General features: G+C 40.1%; 1 protein-coding gene across 4 annotated transcripts in view; it reads right to left on the bottom strand.

Moving 5' to 3' along the window:
- IFRD1 (interferon related developmental regulator 1) overlaps positions 1 to 10,766 on the bottom strand; it is a 48,541-nt gene that overhangs the window by 17,990 nt on the left and 19,785 nt on the right. Inside the window, exons 2-5 of one of the 4 annotated variants that reach the window (XM_007469736.1) lie at positions 6,353 to 6,624; positions 1,665 to 1,769; positions 1,436 to 1,520; positions 547 to 671 (exon numbers count right to left, since the gene is read on the bottom strand). In XM_007469736.1, coding sequence (XP_007469798.1) covers positions 547 to 671; positions 1,436 to 1,520; positions 1,665 to 1,769; positions 6,353 to 6,443 — 406 coding nt within the window. In that variant the 5' untranslated portion in view covers positions 6,444 to 6,624. Of the gene's footprint in view, positions 1 to 546; positions 672 to 1,435; positions 1,521 to 1,664; positions 1,770 to 4,889; positions 4,963 to 6,352; positions 6,705 to 10,766 lie in introns of those variants that run through there. The other 3 variants (XM_007469735.1, XM_007469738.1, XM_007469737.1) reach the window with 3 other exon arrangements.

Here is a 10,766-nt window from a genome sequence, read left to right as displayed (position 1 = left end):
ACCAAAAAAAAAAAAAAAAAAAAAAAAAAAAAAGTTCTATGATCATAAAAGTTCTATAATCATAATATGAATTCCAGAATCTCCATTACAAAGTTCTAGAATTCAAATATTCCAAGTGATATCTTGAAATGACGTCATTGACAGGTATGATTGATGTTTTAAATAAGAAAATGAGGTAGATAATTATGATACTTTTTTAATTTTAGAAAAATGAAGTAGGATGGCTTATAAATAATACTTTTTGTTGACATCTGACAAATGGTTTCAAGCCTTTCTTATATACAAAAGAATGGCAAACACCTCTTCTGATACAACTGAAGTTGATAATCCATCCCAATCCTTCCTAGTTTCAAACTGTTTATTACAAAAACAAAACAAAGCTAACAAGTTTGATTTTGAGTTCTAACAAGCCTGGCATATTCCCTGCCAATTACAAAGTTATAAGAGTGAGCCAGACTTCTAAGTGCTATTAACAAATATTACTTCACAGAAGGTAGCAAATTCCTTTTCAGTTCTGTGACTGTGACTCAAAAATATGGACATTACCTTTTTTCAGGCAGCGTTCAATGCTATCAGTTAAAGTCATTCTTCTTTCCAGAATAAATTCATAAAGCATCTTTGAAGCCAGTACATTCTTAATACCTTCAAGAGCTGCCTGCCTTGTCTTCGCACTATTTAAAACAAAATGTAAGAGAAAGAATATCCAATTGGAATATACCATTGGTCAATGAGACTTTTAAAAACTTAGCTTATTTCTCTCTCAACTTTTTCTATTTATAGATTATTTAAAATCTAATTTTCATCAAGCTCTCATAGTTCTTCAATAATAATTTAATTTTCATCTACAACTCACATTATACAAAAGATTTTAAGCTACTCTATATCATAATGTTTTCTGTTTATTAGTTTAATAACCACAAGGTTAAATGACCACATAGAATTTTATAGTTTCAATGTATAAGACATGTTCTCCTACATTACATATTCAAGTAAACTCACACTTTTTTTAACACTACAGAAGTCTAGAGTTCTTGTTTGAATCTTCTGGGCTTTTTAATTCCATTTGTTTTAAGTTGGTTCTAGAGTTACTGTTAAGTAAGAAAACAATTTAGCTTTGATACTTTTCAAAGTTTAGTTGTACTTTCTAGTTGAAGATTAACTTTTAATTCAACAAATCCACTTCAATTATCAAATACAGTTATGTGCTCTTATGCTGAACAACGACTAATCTTAGGCTATTAATCTAAACTCTAGTTGCATGTTCCTATCTACTGATACCTTAAAAGTCCAAAGGAATAAGAAACACTAAAATATACAAAGTAAACAAATCGAGCTTTAGAAAAACATAATGTTAAATGAAAGAACTGCACATATTTTAAATAAAAAGTGGCTGACAGAAATCACCCAGAAGAAAAGAGTTTCCAGTAATTCCTACCTCTTATCCAGGGTCAGGTCAATGAATCCCTTCAACTTATACTCTAAGTCTTCTTGAGTTCCTTCCTCATTGAGGACTTCTGGTCCTAAGCAATAAAAAAAAACCAACCACTGTAATTTAAATAGAAAAAAGCAGATAGGGAGTGGTAATAGTATACTTAGCTACAAGAATTCCTCCACCTAAATCATCCTTTTATCTAACATTGCAAATCTTAACTGAAAACTCATACCATCTTCAGCAAAACTGGAAGGATCACTGTAACCACTGCAATGGCTCATTGTTTCAATCGATGCATCCTCATCACTAAAAGGTTGAACATTTCGATGCTGGCCACCTAATAGGTCAAAGAGGGTGAAGGTAAATGATTTTGTTGTCATATATGCAAATACTTAACTTAGGATTTTAAAATTTACTTACAAAAAATCCAGTAATAAAAACCCAAACTTATTTATGGGATGATTTTTTACAAAAGAATACACATAAATTCCTAACATAAGTCAATTCACCTAATGTGTATTTCAGAGCACCAACTGTTTACAATATACATCGACTTCGGAAATGTATCAATCATCTAACATGCAGCACCCATTTCTGGTGATACAAAAAGTGGTATTACAGACGAAAAAACTACTTCAAATCCTGAAGACAATGAAAACTCACCATCATAAGAACAAGACGAATATATGTTCCAATGAGAATAACTGGGCTTAGTAAACATTAACTGGTGAATGGGTTAGTTTTTAGGTTACACATGTCTTATGTGAAGGGGAATTTAAGAAGTTAAGGGACGGTAGTTTTAAAGACAACCTGAATTGAGAGGGTCAAAAAAGGCTTAAAATTGAAGTTTTGGATGGGGATGTTGACAAGTGGATCCAAAATGGCATAGAAAGTAATGATAGGAATTGGATGAAGTAACTGATCACTAAAGAACTACAGTGCTGATGAGATGTGTATGAAATTATAAAGAGCTCTGATGGGCTATTTGGGTGATGCCCAGTGCAGTGAACTGCAGGATTTTTGTTCCTGAGTCATGCAAGTCAGAAGAGCTGAGAAGTCGTGTGAACTAGCGTGTGAATCACTTAAGAAGCAGGGCTACTTAAGTGAGGACCACTTAAATGGTCCTCAAGCACTGCACAGAGGTCCTCCTTTCTCTTGGCCAGTACTCTATGGCGGACTTCACAGGGCCACATCCACTGGAGATAGAAAGCATCAATTTGAGAGTCTTTACAGAATTGCCTCATTTTTGCAAGTAAAGAACTATGGGCAAGCTGCAAGCTGATTAAGACTGTAGACATGGTGTGTTTAAAATTGTTACTTTGCTTCGAAGATTTTGAATTATTTAAGTGAGCAATGTTTAAGATTTGACTTTTTTCACATGCCGATTTCAAAAGTGACTACAGTATTTTAAAAACCCACTTTACTGTGGTGACTAGTGACTAATTTGGATGATGACTTTCCTACTACGATGGGTGCACACGTGAACATTTGTTCCTAGTCACAAGTGCTGACACTCCTGTCGCTTCCTTGGGAAAATTGACAGTGCCCTTTTAAAGTTTGTGTGAGTATTTTCCAGCAATAAACAGCCAAGATTTAAGAACTAAAAAAAAAAAAAAAAGTTTTGGTATTTGATGTAGCATAAAAAGATAAAAGCCCGACAGATAAATTACCTTTAAAAGAAAGGTTCTAACAAATTCAACAGTTTTAATATATCAGCGCTATGACTAAAAAATTAAAATCCTTTTTTTAAGCTAGAATCTTTCTCTCACCTTCATTAACTTAAGGAGCAAATGTACATTCCTGGTCACTGTCATTTCTAGTCACTTTTGTTTTGTGGGAATTTCATATTAATAAAAAGATTACCTAGTCATCAATTACATTGAGCACTGAGTTAAAATAAGTCCCAAATTCTGCCCCAAAAGTGACTTGAGTCATCTGATTTACCTCTGAGCTCGAATCAAAGACCGTAACTAAAATCGTATCCTTAGGTACAAGGATACAATACAAACCTAAGATTGTATCACTTAGGTCTCTATATTCAAGAAATCTGTAGCATTTACTATATCATAAGATAAGCTTTCAAAAATTCTCTAAGTTTAATTAAGCCTGTTGCTGTTTTTTTTAAAAATGGGGGTTGTCTTTTTTTTTAAATCAAAACAGAGGTGAGACTTTAGCAGATTTTTAAATCAACACAGGAGGCAAGTGGCCTTCAAATCTGCCGGCTATCTCAAAGAGAATAAAGTGTGCCAATCAAAGTAGTGAAGCATAAAGAATAAGCAATGAAACCAAGATCCCAAAACTTCTTAATCATAGTGCTTAGGACAGGATTAAACAAATAAACAAAGACCTATGCCATCATACTCTATTTCTGGATCTATCTTCATGTGTTTTCATGATTCGAAGTCGTGGCAACAGTTGAGTCATCTACTTAACTTTTACTAACATTTATTCACAAATCAATTTACGTTTTTTATTTTTCATATTCAGCCTATTTTTAAACTATCAAGAAGAGTTTCCTATCCAGGTCTTACACAGCTCCCTTCTCTAAGTTTCAATGATTTCCCAAGGCTCAAGGGAAAAAGAGATTAAAAAACGAGGAAAAAAATCCTGTATGAATGTCTGATATCTAGGTCACACTCACCCACCTTGTGATCCTAAGTACCATTAATGACGTGGCACTTAGACACATAAAGTCCTTATTTCTTAGAGGGCTTATGTATTAACGAAGTGTGGTTCTTTCCTAAAAATGCTCTCTTCAAATTAAGTGTTATGAAAAATAAGCACACTTGAACAAAAGGTCAATTTTATTAGTTTCCTAGACATGTCCACTAACTTAAAAAGCAGAGAATTTAAATGGGAAACCCAAAGTGATAGAGAGAAGTTGGTTATCTTTCTGCTGTATACGGGAAGATCTCATTTGAATCCCATTTCTTCTAGATGTCACTTAAAAATACCAGTAAGATAAGTGACTTTTAAGTACAAGTTTGTGACAATTTTCCACCTCTTCTACTCAACTATTATTTAGTCATTTATTGATTTAAGTAATATTCACAAAGAACCAAATGAAACTTTTCAATAGGTAAAGCTCACCCCCCAGGCCCAATCACAGGCAAGCACAGTTAATAAGTTCTAGTGTAAACTTCCAAAGATAGTCAAAGCATGTATAGTTTTATAAACTAGTCAAATAATTCTTTACCTGATGATGGAAGGTTGCAAATGAACCTCAAGGTAAAATCTGAAAGGCAATCCCCCACTGCCTCCTGATATTATTCTCTAAGTACCAGGAAGGAAGGAGGCTGGACAAGAAGCTCCAGAAGGGAATAAAGGTTTGTTTGTGATTCAAGGAAGCCATTAGTAACATCAGTACCATTTTCAAAATGACTTCAGCTTGCTGCATCTCCATAATTTGTTCCATCAACAAAAGGTAAACTTAAAGAAGAATAAAATTAATACGGACCTTCTAGACAGAATTTAAATGTTTACTTCACATGAGGAAAGCTGAAGCAGAAAGGTAGAGGTATGTATCCTCAATTCACACAGAGCAACTAGATGCCACAACAAACTATGTATTTTATATCTTGATCAAGAATGAATTTCATGAACACTGAGAGCATTCAATCAAAATGAAGAGCGATATAAAGAAAAGGGAAAAAACTACATTTATAATAATTCATTCTTGTCAATTATTAAATATTTAATACATGATCAAAAAGTTTTCGTGCTGCTATAAATCCTATAGGAAAGCTTTTAAAATACCAGCTTCCAATCATCTTTAACAAGAAAACTGGTCTATTTACTTGCTAAAGAACAAAGGCATATTCTGAGGGTCTAAGTGGCAACTGTGTTGACAAGTATATGTGGCTGGTAGTAGTTCCGATGTGATAAAATCTGAGGATATTCCAACATTTAATTTCAAAGTTTCAACAAAGCAATTATTAAACGTTCTGATTTTACCCAGTTTAACACTAGCTTTCAGTATGCTGTGTCTCGTAGGGCTTTCTGCTTTAAGTCCTTTTTTCTTAGCCGTATAGTTAGGAGTAAAGAATTATTAATTCAGTTAAGCATCTACCCATCCAGGAAAAGCTTCAACTTTGCAAAGAGGAGACAAAAAACCCCTAAACTTTTGGCCAATTGCAATCTGAGCTCCTCACCATTCCCGCCTATCCCGGGCTCCCATCAGAGAACCTATAGAATACGGCACAAAGGAGAACGCGGTTTCTGCCCCGAGGAGTAGGAGGTCGCCTCGACTGGTCACAGGAGAGCTAGGGGCTCGGGATTTGTTCGGGTGCCAGATAGGGACAGGAGCAGAGCATACTCTGGGACAGTGGCCCCCAGCCTCCGACGCCTCCGCCAGGCCAGGTGGACACGCGGGATGCGAAAGAAGACAGCGGAACGGGATAACACATGGGCGCCTCTGCGTCACCCCGGCCCCACCACGTAAGGCCCAGTCCGCGTGACGCAAGAGCCAGTCCAAACCCGCCGGACGTTTGGCATTCCCGAGAACTCCATGTTGGAGCCGGGTGGTCAAAGGTGACCAGTGACAGCATGGACGGAACTCCGAGACCGGCCCCACCCTCCGTCAAGGAGAGCTCTAGAGAGCCAGCACCTGCCTCTGAGAACAGTTCCCCTCCTGCCAGCTCCCGGTCACCCCCGATGCCAACCCCTTCCCAAACCCAAGGACCCATTCGTCCCTCCCAGACTCCGCGGCCCGTGCCCGAGTTCGACTCGCATGCCAGATCCAAATCGCGCGAGGTACGGCCACCGGGGCACGCTGGGAAGTGTAGTTCGCCGACCACGGCAGGTGCCCCGCCGACGCAAACGTCTAGAGGAAAAGAACTACACCTCCCACGGTACCCAAGGTTAAGAGACTTGCCAGCCTGGCCGGCAACTGGGACGCCGGCGGCGGGGATACTCTCGTACCTGCTGTCGCCGCCGTCGCTGCAGCTGCCCCTGAGCCGCCGCCACCACTGCCACTGCGATGGGGAGTGTTCCGCTTCTTATTCTTCGGCATCGTGGGACGCCCGGTGCCGCCTAAACTCGGAGCTTAGCGAAGATCAGCCGATGGAGCTGCACTTTTTACTCGTGCGTCTGTGCGGCGGGCGGCTGAGAGGCGAGTTTTCGACTAACAACACAGGCGAGAAGCGGCGCGGATAAGAGTGGGCGGTGGCGGCAGCAGAAATCCCCGTGAAGAGCTGTGATCGGAAACGATACATGTTTCTCTCTAGCGCGGGAGCTAAGGCGGGACGGGCGAGGCCACGACGCCTTAAGTAGCAAGACCGCCGCCTGTCGTCACCATACGTGGGCGGGACTCGAACTCTCACTAGCCAATCCCTATAGACCTCCCCACCAGAGGCGGACTTAGGGCGGCCGAAGGATGCTGACTACCGATCCCATGCCACAAGTCTTCCAGCGGCGGCCACGGAGCTGGTCTTCGTTGCCGTCTTGAATTCTGGGAAATGTAGTCAGCCCTGGGGAGCCGGCTCCCAGCTCCTCCCAACGGGCTTTTCTACGCGCTTGCTTTGTTTCTCAAGACCCTTCCCCTGCCTCCCCGTGGCCCCGCCTGGGAATTGACGGAGGCGGTAGCCAGTGAGGAGCATGCCGAATGACGACAGCCCACTTCCAACTGGGATTGCTTCCAACTGGAAGCTACGCAATCCGCATTGCTGGTCTGTCTCCAGAAGCTCGTGTTCTTCTCTTTAACCTTTACCCTACTTGCCTGTGGGCTCTGCCCAGGCTCAGCCATACCCCTCCTTAGGTACGTTTCCATGGTTTTAGTTGTTGAATTAGTTTAGCGATCATCAATATTTATCATTGAATTTTGGTTCAAAACATAGGAGCACCTCAATACATAAGGCAAATGCTAACAGCTATAAAAGGGGAAATCGACAGTAACACAGTCATAGTAGGGGACTTTAACACCCCACTTTCACCAATGGACAGATCATCCAAAATGAAAATAAATAAGGAAACACAAGCTTTAAATGACACATTAAACAAGATGGACTTCATTGATATTTATAGGACATTCCATCCAAAAACAACAGAATACACATTTTTCTCAAGTGCTCATGGAACATTCTCCAGGATCATACCTTGGGTCACAAATCAAGCCTTGGTAGATTTAAGAAATTTGAAATCATATCAAGTATCTTTTCCTACCACAATGCTATGAGACTAGATATCAATTACAGGAAAAAAAACTATAAAAAATACAAACACATGGAGGCTAAACAATACACTACTAAATAACCAAGAGATCACTGAAGAAATCAAAGAGGAAATCAAAAAATACCTAGAAACAAATGACAATGAAAACACAACAACCCCAAAGCTATGTGATGCAGCAAAAGCTGTTCTAAGAGGGAAGTTTATAGCAATACAATCCTACCTCAAGAAACAAGAAAAATCTCAAATTAATTGTGGTTCAAGGCTATGTGCCACCCCCCCTTGAAAAAGATGTGCTTTAATCTACTTAGTCATGTAGTTCCTGTATTTCTCCTGCTCTAGACTAGAAAGATCTGGCGATTCAGATTTCTATACAAGAATGTGTCCTTTGTCAATTCTTCCTGCCATTTAGGAGGTCAATCTGAGATAAGGATTGGGTTTTGGGAATTTAACAGCTGGTAAAACAAACATGAGCTATGAATACCAATACTCTCAGTGTTTTTTATTTTCCAAGGTGCGCCTAAGATCTCTCTTCCTTGTTACATTTGTAATGTATTTAGGACCTGTTTTTAAGTTCACATATTATGCTTATGACAGACCAAACTCACTGACTCACCTCAATGTAGGTGACTCATCCCCCACTCCACCTCTCTCCTGAGTCCTTCTCTTATTTTCTTTTCAATGGCAAGTAGCACATTTCCACCTGAATGTTCCATATGCACCTCAGTCTGGCATCTCTAATACTGTTTCCCTCTTCCTGTCTTCCCTTTGTGTGTTCACAGTACTACTGTCCTCCCATATTCAAGAACTCAAAGTCATACGTGGTTTCCCTAAAAACAATCAGTTTTACCATAAAACACCTAAATTCATGTCCTCTTCTCCGATCACACATGACCTCAGTTGGTGCCTGAGCATTTTAAGGGATCTTGCCAGTCATTTCACCATATTTAATGCATGATAATATTGCCAGATTTATTCATATATCCCCTATTTAACTAATTCACATGGTTTAGTAGTTGCTCAAAAACATTCCTTGGTTCCCATTACCAATATATCCAATGCCAACCTTCTTTCCCTGGCCTGGACTCCCTCTTCAGCCCATCTTTCACTGCTTCCTGGTACACGCCCTGTGCTTCAGCCACATTGCACTGCTCCTCGCTTCCAGTATGCAGCTCTGCTGTCCTGCCTCCATTTTATCATTCACGTTGTCCAGTGCTCTGTAATGTCCTTCCTCCCACGTTCACCTTGGAAAATTTTATCCATCTTTCAAGATCTAGTTCAAATTCAACTTCCTTCCTTCCTAAAGCCTCCAACCAAAATTGTTTCTTTTTCCTCACAACTCTTAAGACTTTTTGTAATGCTCTAATGGCACTTATTACACCCGCACAGGCCACACAACCTATTCAAGGTTGCTATTCAAAGGGCATTATTTCAGCGTTGCTTTTACTTTGTTTAATCCTGAAGCTGCAAGTAAACCAGATAAGGATGCCGGTTGGTGGATACAGCTCCCACTGATGCCCTTATATCATCCCTTCAGATGACTGTATGTCTGAAGCCCAGTTGCCTTGGCCCACACTGAGTGAGATGACCCCAGACTGGAGGATCATAGAATTATACCTTTCATAACCCCAGGCTCTTGGTCATCCAGAAACAACTCATACTACAAGTAAGGCAATAATTTTGCTACTCTGTGAGCCACATCACCCAGGCTTAATGTCCAGGTTTTAGGCCTTGAAACTTGTGCTTTGCCTACATTTGGGGCATGCTCCTTTTATCTACATCCATTCACATCCACTTGGAGGTTTTTATTGGGAAGGTCTAGCTATGACCTACCACATCATATACATACTTGCTTCACATTTGTTTGTAAACACATCTGTCATCTCAAGAAACTGTCAACTCCCCCAAAACAAGAACCCTGTTTGCATCATCGCTTTCCCTCATGGCATGTAAAGAAGTGTTATCTTTGTAATTATAGGGGGTCAGTATATGTTAAATGAATGTTCAAGAAATATTTGTTGAGAGATATTTTTGATAAAATCATCTTACTGTCTTTATGTCCATAGTTTAGTTCCAGATCAGTAAAAGTACCAGAAAGATTTAGCCATAGACGTCATAAAACAGTGGTCCTTAACTCAACGTATTGGTTTTGCAATATATTTGAAGAAATTATAAGACTCCAAACAACATCAAATAAGCACAGAATAACTACAAATTAACCAGGAGGGAAGAGGAACAGGACAAAGGGATTTTCTCCTAGCCAGACTCTGCCTCTGCAGGGACTTCTGCTTATATCTCATTGGCTACACTTTTGTCAAATACGATTCCTAGTCACAAGGGAGTCTAGAAGAAAAGTATTTTTAATTAAGTTCGTTGATAATCAAATCTGAGGTTCTGTCGAAGAGAATGAAGATCACACCTATAAGACAGGCAGCTAGCAGTGTCTCCCTCAGGTACTATGAGGCAAAGGTCTCCCTTGAAATGCTCTAATATCACATATTTGTTACCAACTTGGTGTTATGTGCTCACTCATACCTCTTACTCATAGGAAGATGTATCCTCCTCCTATAAACACAACCTAATCCAGTTTAACATGCCACCTAACATATCACCATCATGGTAAGTAAGTATATTCAGATGTTGCAAAAATTACATTAATCTGAATTTGTGGACTTGAGAAGAGTTCTAATCTCTCATGGGGTATATATATTGAGGATTTTGGTTCAAGAGCAAGTAACACAAGACTTAGTATTCAAACCTCCCTTGAAGACATGAACATGAAAGGATTTCTTTGACTGACTTTAGTTATGGCTTCCTTGGGATTCTTTGCATAGCTTTAGGCAGAAATAAATGCCTCCCAGATTCTCCAATTTTTTTTTTTTTTTGCGGTACGCGGGCCTCTCACTGTTGCGGCCTCTCCCGTTGCGGAGCACAGGCTCCGGACGCGCAGGCTCAAGGGCCGTGGCTCACGGGCCCAGTCATTACACGGCATGTGGGATCTTCCCGGAGCGGGGCACAAACCCGCGTCCCCTGCATCTGCAGGCGGACTCTTAACCACTGTGCCACCAGGGAAGCCCCAGATTCTCCATTTAAGACTCGTCATCGGGCTTCCCTGGTGGCGCAGTCTTTGAGAGTCCGTCCGCCTGCCGATGCAGGGGACGCGGGTTCG

Source organism: Lipotes vexillifer, unplaced genomic scaffold (assembly GCF_000442215.2).
Source record: "Lipotes vexillifer unplaced genomic scaffold, Lipotes_vexillifer_v1.1 scaffold597, whole genome shotgun sequence".
In the NCBI taxonomy this organism is placed as follows: domain Eukaryota; kingdom Metazoa; phylum Chordata; class Mammalia; order Artiodactyla; family Lipotidae; genus Lipotes; species Lipotes vexillifer.
The sequence above is the reverse complement of the archived record's forward strand: the minus strand, read 5'-3'. Positions and strand labels throughout refer to the sequence as shown.